Here is a 20,934-nt window from a genome sequence, read left to right as displayed (position 1 = left end):
GAAATAAATGAATAAAAGTTTTGTAGGGCTATCTCAAGTCAAATAGTATATATTAAGTATTAACGTACATGTATATCACATTATTTTTTAACGATATGAAAAAAAACTAAGGTAATGGTCGACAGACTCGGTCTTTTATCGTTTTGTGCTGTCTAGTTTCTCTACTTTCTAGATTATCGTTTTGGCTTTGTGATTCTGTAAAAGTCAACCTTTGTTGTGGTGTCCTATTTCTTTGTAGACTTAATTAGAGGTTGCTTCAATATTTGTTTTCTCTGCACAATCCAATGACTAACGGGATACGATTCACAAAACGAATCAAATCAAATCAAGTTCAATACCATTCGAGTCTTCTTCTTCACAGATTACAAATTCGATTATGCGTTGACTCTTTAATTGAGTCAATGGTTTGGACCACTACATGGTTTGTAAATGTTTATTTCTATTTCAAATCGCTAGCTGTTACCTAACATTCAGGACATGAACAAAAACTATCTTACTAAAAAAAAGTCAAAATTAAAGTTTCAAATGTATAAAAGATAATATTGGAGGTCAACTCCCATTTGACAACATTCATATATAGTTATAAATTGATTTTGTTTTTCTATTTACTGTGTTCCCATGATGTTTCGTGAACACATGAAGTTATGGTATTGAATAGAATGGATTTTCTTTTAGTTTTTGGTTTATTCTACAGAACAAGCTCTTGAAATAACTAAAAAATTCACTAACTAAAAACTTGTGATATATACCATGCTGGTTATATTCGCACAACGATTGCAATCATAATTGGCTACTATAGACGATTTAATTGATAAGAATATTCAATTATTCTACCTATGCTTTGGAGAGTCTATTTCTTTTTACTTGAAAATTTCCGATTATAAATAAAGATAGACACCTCAAAGCAAAAAACTATTCTTTTACACCTGAAATTCTTTAATACATGTCTTTAATTAATAATAGATTCCATATGAAAGAATTAAAGAAAGAAAAAGGGCCCATAGTAACGTTTTCTTTAGCTATCTTTTAAGATTGATAATTGATAAATTTGTTGTATCTAACTAATAAAGTTCGTAGCCAGCGGTCTTGCAAAGTCCTTTCACACACTCACACATGCAATCACATTTACAACTTTAATACTACCATGAAAGCATAAACTAAAACAATCAAATTAAAATATTTGCATGCGCGTGCATCTTTACGCGGTCGATCATATATCGTTACATATGGAGGAAAGTTTACGTAATAGACCTATAATATCAAACTATAACTTGAGATTTTTTTTTATTTACTTTATGTGGATTAGATGAAACTAAGTCTTGTTGAACATGACCAATCCTGAGATAGTCAGATCTTATTATAAATTGTTAAAACCCAAAAAAAAACAAAAATTGTTTGACCAATACTTAAAAGTTTCAACACAAATAGAAATGGAACTGGGAGCATATACATAGACGCAGTATAGAAATCAGACTCGTTCAACTTTGATTTTGGGAATATTACTTCTCTGGTTCAGATTTAGTTTTAAATTTTAGATTTCATATTTCTTCACTGGTTTGGGCGAGAAGAATTTGTTTTTGTGTTCACTAAATTTTTCTGAACAAAAATCATAAATCAAGGACCATAATAATTGAGTCCTTAGTATTTCACATTAACTCCAATCCTTGTATTGAGAGAGTCAACCAAGTTGAGATATTGGAGGATTAGGTTTGTGTTTGGCTTTTGACTTTTTCTCTCTCACTTTTAATTACTTAGGCTTTACGTCACTATTACATAAGCACAAATAAAAACTCCAGACAGAAACACCTGTAGATACCCTAAGTTCAAAAATACTTTTATAAAATCACACAAAATTAAAGCCACATATATAAAAGCATTTCCAAGCTAGAATTTCATATAGGTGCACAAAAAAAAAAAGAAGCTAGAATTTCATATAAATTGCGCTTCTTACTAAAGAAATCTTAAGATTAATGTCCAAGAGTTTGAGAGAGAACATAACTCAGAATAACATAAAAAAACATGACGAGACAAAGAAAGACATAAGACTGTAACGACTAAAGAAATGATAAGAGTATTCAATCGAAACTCACACGACCATGGTTGTTTGATGTTGCTGGTTATTGCCCGAAAGATACCACAAAAGCTGTTTATATCCGCTTTTGTAATGATCCAGAGAGAAACAAAGCTGTCTAATCGCCTCTCGTTTCTCTTCCTCTCCTTGTGATATCGCATTCCTCTGCAACTCTGCATGCTTCTCCATTTCCCAGACCGTAGCTCTCAGTTCCTCCACAGTTTTCTTGGCCTTACTCTGCAGCTCTACTTCAATCTCCAGTTCTTTAACCACAGCTTTCAGTTCCTCAACAGTGTTCTTGGCATTTCCTGATTCAGACACAAGCTCTGTCTGCTTATAGACCAGCTGGTTAAGTTGCTCCTCCATTTGCTGAATTTGGATGTCTCTTGATCTCATCTCTGCTTTTAGATTGTCTACTTCAGCACATACTCCGTCTTTCTCTGCCATTAACATGTCGTACCTCAGCTTGTGCTTGTCGAAATCTTTGTTTAATGCTTCAATATGCTCACCACGTGTGGCCAAGTCTGTCTTCAATGCACTGATTTCAGCTTGCAACTCAACCTCTTTCCTCTGCATCTCCATTTTCTCTGCCTCAGAATGCTTTATCTGATCTACCAGTTTTGTTTTCTCAATAGAGAAATTTTGCTGACAATCACACAACATTTCCCTTAGCTTAGAGATTTCAGAAAATGACACATCTAAACAGTCCCTACTCACCTCATGCTCATTCACTAGATGCTCAAATTTGAAACTTAAGTCTGAAAGCTCAGTTTCCAAATCAACCACCTGTCTTTGCACCTCGAGAACTCGCTTTCTCTCAGTCTCAATAGCTATGTCCCTAATCGCAATTTCTCCTTGTGCGATTTCTCGCTCACCACGTAGATACTCGCCAAACAGAACAACCGATTCTTTTTTCTCGGTCTCCTTTAGTTTCTCAATCTCTTGCTCAAATTCTTGAAGTTTCAAACTCGTAGTCCTAAGCTCTTCTTCACACTGGACATATTTCTTCATCAATTCTTCATAACTCATTTGTTTCTCCGGGGATAAGTCATGGCTATCCATTGACCCTGGTGATACGAGGTGATGGTTAAAAGATGAGTAAAAGGCCTCCGTGTCCGAATCTAAATCGGAATAAGAAGAGTTAGAATCATGATTGCCAGAAACATCAGAACTTCCTTGGTCAAAGTTGGAAGCTACTGTATCAGACTTTGGAGTTACAGGAGGTGAAGATCCATTGTGATCTGAAACTTGACAATTGATATGTCTAATAAGATTTCTACGTTTGAACGGAAACGCACACAACCAAAATAAGACATGAATGAATTATACGGTTATACCTGTTGAGATGTCCACAAAGGAATTCGAATTATGTGGCCACTCATCTGGGACCTCAACTGTTGTAAAATCCATTACACTTAAACAACAAAAAGCGAATCAACTTAAAAATGATCAAGCAAAAAAAAATCAAAGAAACGTAAACATAGAATGATGTAACAGAAAAACCCTAAAAATACAGAAGATATACGAGATATAAAAACTGGTAAGATTTTTATTTACTTTTTTTTTTTTTATACTCCTAAGATTTAGCTATAACTAAACGTATTTATATTTTTTGACCAAAAAAAAAAAAAACGTATTTATATTTATCTCTACAATAATTTCGATTAAAAATATCTAACAAAAAAAAAAGTTGTGATAATAATCAGTGGAAAACTATCATGAAGAGACAAGCTAATGTTCTTTAATTGAAATCTTAGAAAATAAAAAAACTAGGGTTGCGTAAATTTTAAGACTTTCTTATGTCACAGAACTGAACTTTTTTCACTACATGTAAACAGAAATTATAACTCATTTGCAACGGTGAAGAAACATAGACAAAGACCCTCCATAAATCTCAGAAAAACAGAGCAAGTAACTCAGATCATAAGATCTACAAAACACATCAACGGAACAAACAAATATCAAACCCTGAAATCTGATTCACATAGGACCAAATAAACATGAGATTTCACTGACCTTGAAAATTGATATGATCGAGGGAACAAAAGAGCAGATTTACAGGAAAAGTGAAGGAGAAACAAAGGAAGGTTTAAGTAGAGGATTGCTAGGGTACGAGAGTTACGAAGCAGAAGGTGGAAAGGTTTAAAGGGACGACAAAGAGGAGGGAAGATTTGTCGGATAGCGAAGAGAAAGTGGCGCTCTTTGGGATTCAAATGTTTGCCATTTTCTTCTTTTGTCTATCTGACAGTCTGTTCTTTGCTGCACTAGTGGCCACACATCTCCACATGCACCACCAGTTATCAAAGTTTGACCTATTAATTATTGGGTTCGGTTCGATTCAATTTTCTCTCGTAAATAACGTAAACCGAACATATACCAATTTTGTCTGCAAAGTCCAACAAACCCATTTTCTCGATTCTGTTGGGCTTGATGATACTAGAGTTGGACCTTTATTTTTTCAGCCCGCTGGTTTTAGCCTATTTTGATATACTAGTAAGTAAAGCATCACTATCAATATATTTTGATTTATTCATTGGACTAATCCGTTGATTAATTAATATTTTGAAGTTTTATTTTTGTCGGCAAATACTTTTTAAGTTTTATCTGTAAGAAAGTTAGTGACGATGAATATCCTTTACCCCACTACTTGTGATTTGTTGTGTTCTTCACACTTCTATTTTAGTTATATCACTATCAAATATCAATTACTATTTTGATTTAGTCACTAATTCGATGATAATATATTTCTAAGGATATTTTAAAGGTTTATCGGCCGTTTTTTCACTTTTTTTACAGCCACTGTAAAACTGTAACTAGAAAAAAATCGACTGTGGAAGTTGTCGGTGGTGGTGGTGGTTGTTGCTTGGTTGGATTATGATTTGTGACAAATATATTAATATTTTAAAAATCTGGAAGAGTGACGAGTAGAGGAGACAAATAGCTTGCTCTTTGCATCTTCTTAGCCATCCCAAGATTCTCCTCTTCGTCTTCCTTATAAACTATCTCTCTGTAGAGAAGAAAGCTTGGATCCAGATTGAGAGAGATTCAGAGAGTCACATCACCACACTCCATCTTCAGATCTCATGGTAAAGCTTTTAACTCTTCTTACACTCATGATCCATTCTCAGATTTGACTTCCTTTACTCGGATCTCCTCAGATCTAATCGTAGTTTCTGTTTTTGATAATTCCGATCAGATTTGAACTATTCCGACGTTTCGGTGTTGGAAGCAACTAAGTGACAAATGGAATCCGAAGGAGAAACCGCGGTATGCTTTTTTGACTCTTGCTTCATCATTATACTTACCTTTATCGAAATCAGGAATTATATGTACTGAAATTGATTGATTTGGGTGTTGAATTGTGTATTGGAGAGATCTGATTTCAAATTTTCTGTTGAGGTTTCTAATTTTGGCTTCATTGATTCGACTTGATTTGTAGGGAAAGCCGATGAAGAACATTGTTCCGCAGACTTGCCAGATCTGTAGTGACAATGTTGGCAAGACTGTTGATGGAGATCGTTTTGTGGCTTGTGATATTTGTTCATTCCCAGTTTGTCGGCCTTGCTACGAGTATGAGAGGAAAGATGGGAATCAATCTTGTCCTCAGTGCAAAACCAGATACAAGAGGCTCAAAGGTTCTCTTTTGATCCTTCTGAAGTATACTGTCTTCATTGTTCATCGATAGTTTATCAGTATGTTTTGAATTTTGGATCAGATTGGTATTTATAGCAATTTGCTAATTTCTGATTCTAGGTAGTCCTGCTATTCCTGGTGATAAAGACGAGGATGGCTTAGCTGATGAAGGTACTGTTGAGTTCAACTACCCTCAGAAGGAGAAAATTTCAGAGCGGATGCTTGGTTGGCATCTTACTCGTGGGAAGGGAGAGGAAATGGGGGAACCCCAGTATGATAAAGAGGTCTCTCACAATCATCTTCCTCGTCTCACGAGCAGACAAGATGTAAGGCATTGCTGTTCATTCTTCCCTCTTAAGCATTCGCATCCTCACGCAATTTAGTTTTGGAATCTGATTTTGTCATTTGCTTATTTACAGACTTCAGGAGAGTTTTCTGCTGCCTCACCTGAACGCCTCTCTGTATCTTCTACTATCGCTGGGGGAAAGCGCCTTCCCTATTCATCAGATGTCAATCAATCACGTAAATATCCTTTATTTCTAACTCTCTCGCCAACACATATATTTGTACCTAGGCTTCTCTTTTATGTCAAAACTCTAAACAATAAAATCTGTTGTTGTCATTCACGCTGCAGCAAATAGAAGGATTGTGGATCCTGTTGGACTCGGGAATGTAGCTTGGAAGGAGAGAGTTGATGGCTGGAAAATGAAGCAAGAGAAGAATACTGGTCCTGTCAGCACGCAGGCTGCTTCTGAAAGAGGTGGAGTAGATATTGATGCCAGCACAGATATCCTAGCAGATGAGGCTCTGCTGTGAGTTCTTGTTTTGTAATCTTGTTTGTTCTGTCGTGGTGTACCGAGCGTTTTTCCTATTAAGCAATGTCCTGATACTCATTTTCCAATTCTTTATTTATTGTACAGGAATGACGAAGCGAGGCAGCCTCTGTCAAGGAAAGTTTCAATTCCTTCATCACGGATCAATCCTTACAGAATGGTTATTATGCTGCGGCTTGTTATCCTTTGTCTCTTCTTGCATTACCGTATAACAAACCCAGTGCCAAATGCCTTTGCTCTATGGCTGGTCTCTGTGATATGTGAGATCTGGTTTGCCTTATCCTGGATTTTGGATCAGTTTCCCAAGTGGTTTCCTGTGAACCGTGAAACCTACCTCGACAGGCTTGCTTTAAGGTAAGTTCTATTTCCCCATTCTTCTGAAGCAATTACTCAAAGGATTGTTTGCCTATACTGTTTCCCATTTTAATTTGATCATGGTCAATTTTTGGGACAGATATGATCGTGAAGGTGAGCCATCACAGTTAGCTGCTGTTGACATTTTCGTGAGTACTGTTGACCCCTTGAAGGAGCCACCCCTTGTGACAGCCAACACAGTGCTCTCTATTCTGGCTGTTGACTACCCAGTTGACAAGGTGTCCTGTTATGTTTCTGATGATGGTGCTGCTATGTTATCATTTGAATCACTTGCAGAAACATCAGAGTTTGCTCGTAAATGGGTACCATTTTGCAAGAAATATAGCATAGAGCCTCGTGCACCAGAATGGTACTTTGCTGCGAAAATAGATTACTTGAAGGATAAAGTTCAGACATCATTTGTCAAAGATCGTAGAGCTATGAAGGTAAGTTTGTAGTTTTAGTCATCTAGTCACCCTCACTTTGATTTTAGTGTATGCTATATTGACCTTTTATTTTCTTTCAGAGGGAATATGAGGAATTTAAAATCCGAATCAATGCACTTGTTTCCAAAGCCCTAAAATGTCCTGAAGAAGGGTGGGTTATGCAAGATGGCACACCGTGGCCTGGAAATAATACAAGGGACCATCCAGGAATGATCCAGGTAAGAAATTGGTTTTAACTATGGAATCGAGAATGCTCTCTCTTTCTCTCTAGAAGTTCATTATTGAAGTACCATTTGCTGAATGCAGGTCTTCTTAGGGCAAAATGGTGGACTTGATGCAGAGGGCAATGAGCTCCCGCGTTTGGTATATGTTTCTCGAGAAAAGCGACCAGGATTCCAGCACCACAAAAAGGCTGGTGCTATGAATGCACTGGTAAGTTTCTGATCTTGGATTTTTGACTTCTTCATTCTGACCAATTTGTTAGTCTAATCTGGGTACTTTTCAAATGAATAGGTGAGAGTTTCAGCAGTTCTTACCAATGGACCTTTCATCTTGAATCTTGATTGTGATCATTACATAAATAACAGCAAAGCCTTAAGAGAAGCAATGTGCTTCCTGATGGACCCAAACCTCGGGAAGCAAGTTTGTTATGTTCAGTTCCCACAAAGATTTGATGGTATCGATAAGAACGATAGATATGCTAATCGTAATACCGTGTTCTTTGATGTAAGTCACACTTACCTATACTTGCGTCTAATTTTCTTGTTCTTTCAAATTGCTTTTAGACACGAATATACATTAAACTCACAGTTTCTTGAGTTTGTCGTAATTTTTCCATGATATGTTTTCCAGATTAACTTGAGAGGTTTAGATGGGATTCAAGGACCTGTATATGTCGGAACTGGATGTGTTTTCAACAGAACAGCATTATACGGTTATGAACCTCCAATAAAAGTAAAACACAAGAAGCCAAGTCTTTTATCTAAGCTCTGTGGTGGATCAAGAAAGAAGAATTCCAAAGCTAAGAAAGAGTCGGACAAAAAGAAATCAGGCAGGCATACTGACTCAACTGTTCCTGTATTCAACCTCGATGACATAGAAGAGGGAGTTGAAGGTACAACTGTTTTTATTTCTTCTTTGGTTTCCGTTATACCCATATGTTGCTGTTTGAAATATTGATCCAGGGGAGGGGATTATTTATAGTTGACAGTTGTCTAAATAGTTTCCATACTAGGTATCTCATCATGTCTTAACTATTTGGCATTTGTGAAACTTAGGTGCTGGTTTTGATGATGAAAAGGCGCTCTTAATGTCGCAAATGAGCCTGGAGAAGCGATTTGGACAGTCTGCTGTTTTTGTTGCTTCTACCCTAATGGAAAATGGTGGTGTTCCTCCTTCAGCAACTCCAGAAAACCTTCTCAAAGAGGCTATCCATGTCATTAGTTGTGGTTATGAGGATAAGTCAGATTGGGGAATGGAGGTATAATCTCATTTGAACTCCTACATGAATCTGCATTGTTCTGACATATCCACTTTGGCATTCACTTTGTTTATATTTTCCGCTGTCTTTCTTCAGATTGGATGGATCTATGGTTCTGTGACAGAAGATATTCTGACTGGGTTCAAAATGCATGCCCGTGGATGGCGATCCATTTACTGCATGCCTAAGCTTCCAGCTTTCAAGGGTTCTGCTCCTATCAATCTTTCAGATCGTCTGAACCAAGTGCTGAGGTGGGCTTTAGGTTCAGTTGAGATTCTCTTCAGTCGGCATTGTCCTATATGGTATGGTTACAATGGGAGGCTAAAATTTCTTGAGAGGTTTGCGTATGTGAACACCACCATCTACCCTATCACCTCCATTCCTCTTCTCATGTATTGTACATTGCCAGCCGTTTGTCTCTTCACCAACCAGTTTATTATTCCTCAGGTTTGACACCTCTCTCTGTCTATCTATCTCTATCTCTATCTCTATCTCTAGAACAAACCTTAATTACGTTCTGTTTAACTGAAACCATGTTGTGTTTGTCATCTATTTACGGTTCCAAATCCTGATCAGCTGGTTCTATTGTTCCTCTTTTGCAGATTAGTAACATTGCAAGTATATGGTTTCTGTCTCTCTTTCTCTCCATTTTCGCCACGGGTATACTAGAAATGAGGTGGAGTGGCGTAGGCATAGACGAATGGTGGAGAAACGAGCAGTTTTGGGTCATTGGTGGAGTATCCGCTCATTTATTCGCTGTGTTTCAAGGTATCCTCAAAGTCCTTGCCGGTATTGACACAAACTTCACAGTTACCTCAAAAGCTTCAGATGAAGACGGAGACTTTGCTGAGCTCTACTTGTTCAAATGGACAACACTTCTGATTCCGCCAACGACGCTGCTCATTGTAAACTTAGTGGGAGTTGTTGCAGGAGTCTCTTATGCTATCAACAGTGGATACCAATCATGGGGACCACTCTTTGGTAAGTTGTTCTTTGCCTTCTGGGTGATTGTTCACTTGTACCCTTTCCTCAAGGGTTTGATGGGTCGACAGAACCGGACTCCTACCATTGTTGTGGTCTGGTCTGTTCTCTTGGCTTCTATCTTCTCGTTGTTGTGGGTTAGGATTGATCCCTTCACTAGCCGAGTCACTGGCCCGGACATTCTGGAATGTGGAATCAACTGTTGAGAAGCGAGCAAATATTTACCTGTTTTGAGGGTTAAAAAAAACACAGAATTTAAATTATTTTTCATTGTTTTATTTGTTCACTTTTTTACTTTTGTTGTGTGTATCTGTCTGTTCGTTCTTCTGTCTTGGTGTCATAAATTTATGTGTAGAATATATCTTACTCTAGTTACTTTGGAAAGTTATAATTAAAGTGAAAGCGAATATTTTTTTGTTTCTGTAGTTAAAGCAGTGGTTATGATTTTTCAATTTTCATTAGTGAAAGCAGTTACGTTTGATCATAAGCACTAAACTACGATGCAAAGAGAAATTATTTTTAACTGGGATTCAAAAGTAATAAGATAGAAGTAGAATTGATCAAAGAAACTTTTGGTCGGAATGAGGAATCATTCAGAGACATTGGAAGTAGCCTCTGAGGATGTTCTGTTTTGCTGTAACTGCTGAGACTGATCCAATCTCCTCACATCTTCAATCATCCTCGCGACCTCTTCCATCTTTGGCCTCGATTCTGGATTCCTTGCAACACAGGCCAACGCTAGCTGAAGCATCTGAACCATCTCCTCTTCAATGTTCTGAAACTTCAAGAGCTCCACATCGAAAACCTCTGCAGTCCACTCTTCTCTCACAACAGACCGAACCCATCTCGGAAGATCAATGACGACACGCTCATCCTCGAGACCAGGCTGAGTTAAAGGTGTCTTCCCGGTTAGCATTTCGAGAATCACCACACCAAAGCTATAAACGTCTGATCTTTGACTGACTCTCCTCGTCTCAATAACTTCAGGAGCATTGTAGCCAATGGTTCGCGGTGTGTGAGTTGGAAGGTTGAAGAGAGTGACTAAAGATGTGTCGGACAGACATGGCTCAAGGTCTTCAGTGAGAAGTATGTTTGATGATTTGATGTCTCCGTGAACGAATTTTAAGGAGTGAAGGTAAGAGATTGCTTTTGAAGTCCCTGTCGCGATCTTCATCCGCGTTTCCCAGTCGACTCCTCTGTCTCCTCTGTTTCCTGTCCAAAAAATCCAAAAAGGAACAATTTTTCGTGACCCACACACAAGCTTTACATTACCAAAAAAGTTAGGGTTTGGTCTCTTTATGACTCACCGTGCATGATCCCGAACAAGCTTCCTTTCGTCATGTACTTGTAGACCAATAGCTTCTCGTCTTTCGAATAGTAATAAGCGAGGAGTGGTACGAAATTAGAATGCTGGTTAATCTTCCCAACTATCTCCATTTGCTGTTCAAACTCTTTCTTGCTCGCCACGACTTCTCTTAAACGTTTCACCACCACTGCGGTTGTGTCCTCAAGCACGGCCTTGTAGGCCGTTCCGAAACTCCCTTTACCAAGAACTTCAGCAGAAGCTTTCAAGAGATCCTCAAGATCGAAATTATGATTGCATCTTTCGAAGAAGAAGAGCTTGTTCTTCTCTGGATCTTGAACTCCGCTCCCGAAATCCTGCGGTTTCTTGCTATTCACTCCCCCCATCTGCGTTCGCACTCCTTCACCGCCTCCTTCTTCTTTCTTCGTCTTCTTCACCAGACAAACCAAGAAAACAATCCCAAGGAAAAGAACGGCCACAGAGCATCCGACTACAATGGCGATTATATAAGCTTTACTCTGTCTCCTCCGGACAGGATGGAGATTCTCTGTCAACGGTCTAGGCAAATTTGAAGACGGAGAGATGGCTCCTCCGGAACATGCATTCAGAGGTGGACCACATAGTAATGAGTTTCCGATGAAAGAATATTCCGGTGACTTCTTGAGATGCTCAGGGATGGGTCCACTTAAGTTGTTATAGCTCAAATTTACAACTTTTACACTCGGGAGATCAAGAGAATCAATGGGACCATCAAAAGAGTTGTTTTGAAGGTACAATACAGTGATCTGAGACAAGTTCCGGAGACCGGAAGGAATGTTACCAGATAAAGAGTTATAAGACAAGTCCAAGACAACAAGCTGCTTGGAGATCGACGGCAAAGAATTAGTGGTGAGTTCGCCGGAGAAGTTGTTGTGTTGGAGATAAAGGTATTCAAGAGAAGGGAGTGAGAGAATATCAGAAGGTAAAGTTCCAAAGAGAGAGTTGGATCTGAGGCTAAGGACTTTGAGAGCGTCTAGTTTGCCTAATGTGGCAGGAGGGATTGAGCCGTAGAGGCCAACTCCTGGAAGACGGACAGCTACAACGCGGCTGGTGGGGTTGGATTCATCACAAGTAATGCCGATCCATGAAGAGCAGAGAGAGAGGTTCTTGTTCCAGTTGAGTTTTGGTGGATGTGGGACTGATGCTGCAAAGTTGAGAAGGGCTTGTTCGTCTGATGCTAAATCGGCTGAAACCAAAACCGCGGTTGCGGCGAGTAAGAGGAAGAAGAAGGAAGCAGCAACGAAGGCAGTGTGAGAAGAATTCATGGTTGAGCTATTTGGTGACTCACACCATGATCTGAGAAAGAGAGAAAATTGAGTTTCCTATGAAAGTTTTGTTCTTAGTGTTTGTTTTCATGTGGGTAAAGAGAGTCAAAAAGAAGAGGTGAGCTCAAATAAGATAAAAAACAATGATTAGTTGGTTTGAATCCATTGTTAAGTAAACATAATGGGTTGTTTTTAATATAACAAAAAGTGGATTCAAATTCAAATAACTATGTAAAGGAAAATAAAAAGCAAGACACCGTAAAGAAAGGAGGGAAAGAAAGCAAAAGCATCCCATTTTTTGCTTCTTTCATTTGTTCTTTAAGAGACAAAACACACTACAGATTAAAGGAATATTTTGCTTTTTCTTTTCTTTGCATTATACAGCATGCAAATCAAGGAAAAAGGTAGTGATCGATTTCTTCAAGTAATTCAACAATAATGTATCAAAATTAACAGAAAAAAATAACCAAATGATCTGTCTCGTGTTGTCATTTTATTGGTCATATTGACAGAATCCGATCCTGCATTGGTGCATATATTTGGACACACCAAAATTGATATAAAAGTTATGTTGTGTTTCGAAGAGACTCATTGGCAAGACTTTTTTTAACCACTAAAAGAGTAAAGTGTGAATTTTGTATGGAGAGATTATTTACCTAACCAACCACTGCAAGTGGGGTCCTCTGTTTAAATCTGATAAATTGCATTTAACAGAATTAGGTGCTTAAAGTTGAAGAACACAAGAGAGAATCAAAGATTGACTTGTGAGGATATAACACTGTGTTGCTGTACTATGAGTTTTGCTTTTCAAGTCTCTCCAATTCATTAGGTTGGTTTGGTCTAACTAAATGAATAATGATGGATTATTAATCCATGAAGATTGACTATGAAGTGACATTAGTAATATGATTTTTGATGATTTTTCACCTGTGCCTCAAAGACTCATGATTGGGTTCTTTTGTTACAGTTAACACAATGATTTTGCAGCATCCATCAATGCCAAACCTGTCTCCCTCAAATCTCTAGATCTATGACAAAACACATCTTCAGTTCCGAAACTTAAGGACTTGCTTAATCCAATATTGAATGTTACAACAAAAGGAGGGGAAAAAAAGGTAGTAGCAAAAAAAGTAAAAGGAAAACACCTCATTATTACCCCGGGAAGATTGTTAAATTTTGAATTATCCATGGACCATTGCTTGGGAAGCGACTATATAGGAGCTCTAGATAGAAACTCACACTTTTGCGGAGTCTCGACACAGCTCAAATCTTTAAGAAGATCGATATACCTTTTCGCAACAATGTCTCATCGATGAGTCATTGGTTGCCGCTAAAAGCTTCAGAGATTCTACAAGTTTGATTACAAGGATCAGTCACATTCCACATTCGTTTCAAGTCAGCCATGAGTAGGTTAAGTTCAATCTATATCTATAATTTGTAATTAGGTCTAGTTTTTTTTTGACCGAAAACTTTGTATCCATTTAGATTTAATGAAATCCTTTTTAAACAAAATTAAATAGATAAACACAATTATAGTTAGATGAAGACGTGGAGTTTTGTAATGAGATTTTCTAGGTTTGATTTTTATTTAATTTTCATAAACGTATTATATTAAAGATGTGATATATATGGTTTGAAGTCTTTTCCTATTCGCACTCTATTTAGGATTTTGTTACCTGTGTATAAATTACCAAACGATAAACATCAATTTCCCAACGACTTTTCATGAGAAGCGTTTGATATTCTAAAGTATTGTCTCTTCGGTTTTTCTTCTGTGAATTTGGTTTGGAAAAGAGAAGAATGAATTCGATTGTCTCCACTGTCCGTGGAATCTTAACGCTTTCAAGATCTGAAACTTTCGATTCACCACGTGATGAAGCAAAAAGTGACTTGAAGGTGTTATCAGTAGCTTGGAACCAGGTATGCAGTGGTTTCATCGTTGGAACAAATCACGGTTTCAATGTATATAGCTGCAAACCAATGATAAAGAAAAGCATCAGCCGTGCCCCGCACGAATCAGGCTTCAAAGTTGCTGAGATGCTCTTCCTTTCTAACTTATTCGCTTTTGTTGGCAATGGTTATAACAATTCCGAGTACCCTCCTAACAAAGTATTCGTTTGGGATGATTACCGAAATTGCTGCCTCAGCGAGCTCACTTTTAAATCAGAAGTTATCGCTGTGAAACTAGCGAGAGAACACGTTGTGGTGGTCCTGAAACAAAACATCTATGTCTACACTTTCAACAACCTTAAGGTTGACCGTGTGATCGAAACCCTCATGAACCCGAAAGGACTGTGTTGCGTCACTCACGTTGAGTCGAAAGCAGTCTTGGCTTGTCCCGGGTTTCATCCGGGACAAGTTCAGGTCCATGACTTGAGATGGAATGTTATCAAATTCATCAAAGCACATGATTCTGCTATAGCTTGCATGACTTTGACTCTCGATGGAAGTCTCCTCGCAACCGCTAGCACCAAAGGAACTTTGATCAGGATCTTTAACGCCGTTGATGGTACTCTCTTACAAGAGGTAATTAGCCCTAACCTTTTTTTGTTTTTGTTATAAACCCTAGCTAAAATTTTGTGGTTTTTTTTTTGTGATTATGGTTTGTTAATTACTTAGTATTTTGATATGTTTGGTTTTCTTGGTGAAGTTTCGGAGAGGAGTGGAAAGAGCAGAGATCTATAACGTTGCAATCTCTTCGAATCTGAAATGGGTCGCTGCGTCAAGTGAAAAAGGGACTCTCCATGTATTTCGTTTGAGACCTGACATTCTTAGTTTTGATCCGGCTTCATCGTCGTCATTCATAAGAGTGATCTTACCAAAGTATTTGTACGAAAATGAACGGTCGTTTGCTCAGTTCTCGTTGCCAGCTTCCACCAAGTTCATTGTAGGTTTTGGATCAGAGAACACTGTTCTTCTCGTAGGCATCGATGGAAGGTAAGCTTTTTTCTCTTTGGTTTCTGTGACGTGGCTCTACTTTGGCTCTTTCTTGGAGTCTGCTTGTTTTCCTCATCTAATTGTCGGAATCATCCCCGGAAAATGTGAAGTTTCCGGAGGTGCAAATTTGATCATGCAGATGGAGGGCAGATGGTGGAATTGGAACACAAATACTTCTTCTCCTTACAAGAGACGGGCAACACAATGGTTGGTGGGGTGTGATCAACAAAACACAACACATTTCCTTCTTGTTCTTCTTTTTTTTGGAATAATTTCCTTCTTGTTCTTCTTCTTCTAATAATTAGTCTTCACCGATTAAAACTTTGTACTACCCTTTTTCTTTCTTTTTGTTTTTTTGTTTTTTTCTGAACAAAACTTTCTTGTTCTATATTTCTTGTGAAGAACTATGTTGATTTTTAATAAACTAGGAATTGATCCCCCTAAGAACCGATTGGAAAAACCTTTATGTATTTATTTATCAAAGTATTTGAGATCAATAAAATACAATTATATGCATTGATATTTTATAATTATATTATTTGTTAATGTATTTTATTTATCTCAAAAAGCTTATATAAAACCATTTTCTGAATTTCAATTCTAATTCGTAATCGTATATAAATAATGATTCTTATCCCATGTAATGATACTTTAATTTACGTTATAAATGATTACTTCAACCTAACGAAACACAATGGTGAATTATTTTTAATCAAAACCTAAGACTATCCAACAATGAACTCAATTCTTTCAAATTTCATTTATTTATGAGAAAGGTTTAAATTGCGCATAATTCTGATAATGTTTCCAGACTTTGTCCAATCGTAAATCAAATAAGACTCAACAATACTCAAATTAAACAAGTTGAGTTATTCGATTATATAGTATAATCAATTTTCAAAACCATGAAAATTTGATGAACGTTCTAAATGATGGATTTTTTTTTGTTTAGAACCGATACTCAACTATTTTCCCTTATTTCATTTGTCAACTCTTATTTCTTTATCTCACCGTTGATTGCGACGCAAGGAATTTTGTAACGATTAGCTGTCTATCTATCTAAAACTCCACATAAATTATAAAATGGTAACCTAAATACTTTGTGTCGGCAGCAGAACTGATGCTATTGTTGTTTTTTTGTCCATGTCAACTTCTCTCCAAAAACATGTCGATTCTCTGCATGGAAAAAAGATGCCTTCTTCTTTAGGGTCAATTAATGAAATAGTCACAATCTCTCGGATCTATATATTAGCATTTTTTCACATGCTTCACTACTTTTCAAGTCTTCCCAATTCCAACGACTGGGAACCAAATATCATTAATTAAATTAAGTGCATATTTTTCTATTTTTATTGAGTCATTAATCCTGCTAGAATGTTTCACATCAAAAATGAAGTGTAATCTAACAAAGTATGTAATGGATATAGGTCAATTTATTCATTGCATATTGATTATAAATGAGATTTTTTATATTCTTAAAATAGTATGAATTAGACATTTTGTAGTGATATTTCCAACAACAAAAAAAGATCTCATAATTTTGTTAAAAAAAAAAAAACTAAAGACATTTCGCTGCATCAATAGTAAGATTTAAGTTCTAGAGCTTTTGGAATTGCAGTTTTTTGTTTAGTTTAAAGTTTTGAGATTATGAGTTAATGTTTTAAATTTTGAAACTTACTAAATGTTAAATGTCATTTCAGTTTTTGTACACAGACAACAATATTTTTTGTATTTTCACATGCTCAACTTTTTTTTTCTCTCACATGCTAAAGTTTACAAAAATAACCAACACATCCATACGAATTTACCATCACGCCAAAAATCATTACGTTTGTTTTTGTCCAAAAGTGTTTGGGTGTACTTATTTAATCAAACTAAAAAGTGCATTTTCCTTTTCACGAAATAAAATCGTGACCATAAAACTAGATTTATCTCTATCCAACTGTTTTTCTTTCAATAGAAATGGAGTGAAAGATTAATAGAAGTTGTAGAAGTCCACGTGGTTCATGTGGTGAAATGCGTGAACGCGTAACGCCGAGATAATAACAACATTGAATAAAAAATACCAACACGCACAAAGACCACACTGCAACAACATTCCTATCCATCCACGTTATCTCCCACCCCCCACTACCTTCTCCTCTTTTCTTATCCACCCACCTTCCTTAAGCCTTTCCAATGCCATCTTATTTTATATACATAAGTAATAAGAAATGACAACATTCGGTCACAATCACATTCATTCATAACAATTGGATATCATTATATAAATATTTATTTATTTGGAAAAAAGTGTCATCATCTCTATATTGTGTCCCAAATCATTTCACATTACTATACAAAGTTAGGTGAAGAGCCGGTCAATTTCGAATGAGCTTTTCTACCCTCTCTTTTACTATTTTTATATGATATATATGTAAAAGGGACCTCTCTCCTTGTCCCAAAACCGAACATAACCCGACTAAACCGGGACTGTACCGAAAGTCTCAAGAATGTAGTAAAGAACACATAAAAGAAACAATAATTGGTATCCCTATCTTGCTGCAATTGGTGAATCCAAGACAGAACAAAACAGAGGAGTAAACAGTTTGTTCAAAGTAAAGTTATGTTGGATTCTGTTCCTTCTCCTCTGCTTGTTTCTGTCTCCAGCTTTGTGGAACTAGACTCTGTTTACCTTTATTGCACCAGAGATTGCGAGATATGTGTGGTAAGTATGGAGTAATATCTTTTGCCGAGAATTATTCACCATTTGAACAAAGCAGAAACTATTTTCTCCCATTAGCCCAATTCCTGTTGCTCATTCCAGGTCTCTTGAGTTGCGGTTTCTGAGCACTACCTTGCTTTGGGATCATCTCAAGTACTTGTATCGTTCGCTGCTTCTTGGCTGTGGCAAGATCACAAACATTTTTAAGTTCTTTTGTTTTCAAGAATGTAACAAAAAACTCGAAACAAAAGAAAGGAAATGAAACGAACCATTCTCGTGATGCTGGTAGCTTTCTTGAAGTTTCCTCTTTGCAAACTCAAACTTTGCGTCTGCATCAAGACCTTTAAGTTTCTGCAAGGGACAAGAGCAAAAACACCATCAATTCTACGTCCAAGAATAGGATATTAGACAAGAGCTTTGTCTCCACACTCACTTCTTGTTGAGGTCCAGGAGCTTTCCGCTTCTGTTCTGTAACAACCGGTTTCCTTTGGATCATGGGTTTTTCAGACTTGTGAACAGATACCGTTTCGTTCTTCATCCTTTGCTCTGTACTTTGCTTTACAGGTCTTCTAGTCCCATCAAAATCAGTAGCTGATGATGGCTTAATAGATCTAAAAGGAGCATCTTGTATCCTCATTTGTGTTCCCTCAGGTTTTCTCTTGGCGATATTTTGTGGCCTTCTTTCATGCTCTCGGCTTGTGTTGTGTTCTTCAGAGTTACGAGGATCTGAAACAAACATCCCCAAGAAAATCAATCAACACGTAGCTAAGAACATGTTCTCAAACAAACAAGACATAGTTTTAAAACTCACTTCCATCAAAGTCCAAGGAATCAAAGAAGTGTGAGATTTCAAATCCGTTTGGTTCAGGTGTAAAGATATCAACATCATATGGAAGCGATGGAAACGCCTCTTCTTCATCAAGGACAGACGGGTTTGCAGACTCTGGTGTACCTTCAGCACCTGTTTTAAACACAAAATTAGAACCAAAGACTATGGATCTAATTCAAGAAACCAAACGGTAAGACACGAAGCCAGTCATAAAAGATCGAAAAGCGAGACAGAGAAAGCGCAATTACCAGTGATTTCCTTTGTGGTATTCACCCATTGATCCACCAACTCCTTCCATTCTCTGCATAAACATATCAAAAACTCAAATGTGAGATTCAAAAGTGCAAAAGCATAGCAAATGTCAATCAAACTTGTGAAAGATCAAAAACTCATACGCGATAAGAGTCTTAGCGAGTTGTCGAATCTTATCAGAAGAATGTTTCCTGAGGCCATTAACAGCCTTTCCAATCTCAGTACTCTGCGAGAATAACCGCAAACCTTAAGAATCTCAAGGATCATCAACAACAACTTCATACACTATCCACCAAGATAACCAACCTTAAGAATATCCACATTCAAAGACATCAACTTAAGATGTCTTAAAGAATCGAGTAACACCGAGTTTGGCTGCAAGAGAATACAAAAAAGAACCAATCAGAAAACACAAAAAAAAAATCTTCACATTGATGAAATTTCAAGAACTTGAGAATCAAACCTCATCTTCTTTGTTGAGCAAGATCTCTTTGATCCTAGCAACCTCCTTAGAAACCACAGAAAACTCTTCAATCTCATCACTCAAAGCCTCAGCTTCATCAAATGTATAATTGCTAACAATCTGATTATTATCCCCTCTGCTACTATTAGCTTTGCTCTCTTTACTACCACCAGCAACCTCATAATCTTCATCAACCGCCGTACCACCACCACCATTTCCGGTGGTTCCACGGTTAGCCTCGTCGTCTCCGGGAACAGACAATTCAAGATGGTCGCATCCGACGCAACGATTCACTCTACAGGAGAATAAAAGCTCGGCGATTTTGTCTCTTCTGGATTTGAATTTGTTAGGACAATCAGTAGCAGCCACCATGATCGCATGATCGATGATCCCGAATATATCGGAATCTCCTCGCCGTCGGAAATATTCTCTCCAGCTATCTAATGAACCCGATGCTTTCATCGTTTCTCGATTCAACAAAATCGGAGTCTAATTAACTCAAGAATTTGATTTTTTCCCCAGAAAATTTGAAGAAGAAGCAAAATAGATTTCCAGAAGAAGAAGATTGGGATCGTTGAAGATTGAAGAATTCGAAAAGAGAAGATCAGAAAATATCGAATCTACGACAGAAGATTTACTTACCAAAAAAAGATCAATCAAACTTAAAGGTTGAGACTTTGAAGATTGTTTTGTTCTCAATCAAAATATGATCAAAAACGAAAAGGATTTGTGATCAAAAGAATCTATAGAGAGAGAGATAAACACAAAATCTGTTTGGTAAGTTTTTATTAATTTATTTTTTTTGGTACCTTTCCGAATCTGACAAGAAAACTTTCCCGGAAAGCCCAGAAAGGATTTTCCCGAGAAAAAAATGCACCGCAGCAAAGATGAGAAAGAAGGAGGAAACCCAAAAAAGCAAAAGAGAGAATACAGACAGAACATGAAACAGTTTTGGTTACGTTGTCTATCTAAAACCCAAGTGCTACTACGTTAAACACAGCTACAAATTCAATTCAACAAGAAACCTTTTTATTAATTCAGAAAGAGAAATAATGAAATTTATTTATTTCCTCTGATTGAAGTCTCTCTGTATATCTGTTTGGTAAAAGAGATTTTATTTTTATTTTAAGTTGGATTTTCTTTACGGCTTTCTTTTGACCTGATCGGTCTGTTTTGGCTTTTCATTATTATTATAAAAACACATTATTCTTTTTTTCCTCACACATGCGTTGTACTTGAACGACGACACAAGTTAAGTGATTACAAGGTCAAACTCTTTTTTTTTTTTTTGGGTCATAAATCTTTTTTACGTTGGAAAATGTCAAAAGTAAATTCTACTAAGAG

General features: G+C 37.1%; 5 protein-coding genes across 7 annotated transcripts; 2 read left to right on the top strand and 3 right to left on the bottom strand.

Moving 5' to 3' along the window:
• Positions 1–1,790: 1,790 nt before the first annotated feature.
• AT5G05180 (myosin heavy chain, striated protein) lies at positions 1,791–4,348 on the bottom strand. Of its 3 annotated transcripts, none has more exons than NM_001342804.1 (4): positions 4,088–4,309; positions 3,409–3,485; positions 3,229–3,312; positions 1,876–3,138 (listed from the first exon to the last, which is right to left on the bottom strand). In NM_001342804.1, exons 2-4 carry the CDS (start codon positions 3,479–3,481, stop codon positions 2,087–2,089), a joined length of 1,209 nt encoding a protein of 402 aa, NP_001330522.1. In that variant the 5' UTR covers positions 3,482–3,485; positions 4,088–4,309; the 3' UTR covers positions 1,876–2,086. The 3 variants fall into 3 exon arrangements, with proteins under 3 accessions (NP_196137.1, NP_001330522.1, NP_850769.1); NM_180438.2 differs by having other exon boundaries at positions 1,886–2,716; positions 2,789–3,312; positions 4,088–4,348; NM_120600.3 differs by having other exon boundaries at positions 1,791–3,312; positions 4,088–4,324.
• Positions 4,349–4,846: 498 nt separating this feature from the next.
• Positions 4,847–10,273, top strand: CEV1 (Cellulose synthase family protein). The gene is made up of 15 exons (NM_120599.4): positions 4,847–5,157; positions 5,268–5,338; positions 5,511–5,706; positions 5,825–6,030; positions 6,124–6,226; positions 6,339–6,516; positions 6,625–6,891; positions 6,992–7,337; positions 7,418–7,555; positions 7,644–7,769; positions 7,851–8,063; positions 8,190–8,451; positions 8,615–8,817; positions 8,914–9,264; positions 9,420–10,273. Exons 2-15 carry the CDS (start codon positions 5,315–5,317, stop codon positions 10,002–10,004), a joined length of 3,198 nt encoding a protein of 1,065 aa, NP_196136.1. The 5' UTR covers positions 4,847–5,157; positions 5,268–5,314; the 3' UTR covers positions 10,005–10,273.
• RUL1 (Leucine-rich repeat protein kinase family protein) lies at positions 10,200–12,637 on the bottom strand. The gene is made up of 2 exons (NM_120598.4): positions 11,106–12,637; positions 10,200–11,010 (listed from the first exon to the last, which is right to left on the bottom strand). The coding sequence occupies exons 1-2, from the start codon at positions 12,403–12,405 to the stop codon at positions 10,388–10,390; spliced, it is 1,923 nt and encodes a 640-aa protein (NP_196135.1). The 5' UTR covers positions 12,406–12,637; the 3' UTR covers positions 10,200–10,387.
• Positions 12,638–14,205: 1,568 nt separating this feature from the next.
• Positions 14,206–15,706, top strand: G18E (autophagy-related protein 18E; the record flags this gene model as incomplete). Its single annotated transcript, NM_120597.2, has 3 exons — positions 14,206–14,931; positions 15,056–15,342; positions 15,453–15,706. 3 exons carry the CDS (start codon positions 14,206–14,208, stop codon positions 15,562–15,564), a joined length of 1,125 nt encoding a protein of 374 aa, NP_196134.1. The 3' UTR covers positions 15,565–15,706.
• Positions 15,707–17,267: 1,561 nt separating this feature from the next.
• Positions 17,268–20,700, bottom strand: AT5G05140 (Transcription elongation factor (TFIIS) family protein). The gene is made up of 8 exons (NM_120596.4): positions 19,591–20,700; positions 19,434–19,502; positions 19,271–19,353; positions 19,124–19,176; positions 18,858–19,007; positions 18,480–18,772; positions 18,316–18,397; positions 17,268–18,226 (listed from the first exon to the last, which is right to left on the bottom strand). Exons 1-8 carry the CDS (start codon positions 20,050–20,052, stop codon positions 18,108–18,110), a joined length of 1,311 nt encoding a protein of 436 aa, NP_196133.3. The 5' UTR covers positions 20,053–20,700; the 3' UTR covers positions 17,268–18,107.
• Between the last annotated feature and the right edge of the window lie 234 nt (positions 20,701–20,934).

Source organism: Arabidopsis thaliana, chromosome 5 (genome assembly GCF_000001735.4).
Source record: "Arabidopsis thaliana chromosome 5, partial sequence".
Taxonomy (NCBI): domain Eukaryota; kingdom Viridiplantae; phylum Streptophyta; class Magnoliopsida; order Brassicales; family Brassicaceae; genus Arabidopsis; species Arabidopsis thaliana.
This window is presented reverse-complemented; position numbering and strand designations above follow the sequence as displayed.

Excerpts from the sequence above, each read along its gene's own strand:
- AT5G05180 (NM_120600.3), bottom strand. The coding sequence starts at position 3,481 with ATGGATTTTACAACAGTTGAGGTCCCAGATGAGTGGCCACATAATTCG. Across the intron at positions 3,313-3,408 it reads CTTTGTGGACATCTCAACAG|ATCACAATGGATCTTCACCT; the intron begins GTATAACCGTAT and ends GTCAAGTTTCAG.
- CEV1 (NM_120599.4), top strand. The coding sequence starts at position 5,315 with ATGGAATCCGAAGGAGAAACCGCG. Across the intron at positions 5,707-5,824 it reads CAGATACAAGAGGCTCAAAG|GTAGTCCTGCTATTCCTGGT; the intron begins GTTCTCTTTTGA and ends TTCTGATTCTAG. Across the intron at positions 8,064-8,189 it reads GTAATACCGTGTTCTTTGAT|ATTAACTTGAGAGGTTTAGA; the intron begins GTAAGTCACACT and ends TATGTTTTCCAG.
- RUL1 (NM_120598.4), bottom strand. The coding sequence starts at position 12,405 with ATGAATTCTTCTCACACTGCCTTCGTTGCTGCTTCCTTCTTCTTCCTC. Across the intron at positions 11,011-11,105 it reads CTTGTTCGGGATCATGCACG|GAAACAGAGGAGACAGAGGA; the intron begins GTGAGTCATAAA and ends TTTTTTGGACAG.
- AT5G05140 (NM_120596.4), bottom strand. The coding sequence starts at position 20,052 with ATGAAAGCATCGGGTTCATTAGATAGCTGGAGAGAATATTTCCGACGG. Across the intron at positions 18,773-18,857 it reads TTCCTTGGACTTTGATGGAA|ATCCTCGTAACTCTGAAGAA; the intron begins GTGAGTTTTAAA and ends TGTTTGTTTCAG. Across the intron at positions 18,227-18,315 it reads CTACCAGCATCACGAGAATG|CCAAGAAGCAGCGAACGATA; the intron begins GTTCGTTTCATT and ends ATCTTGCCACAG.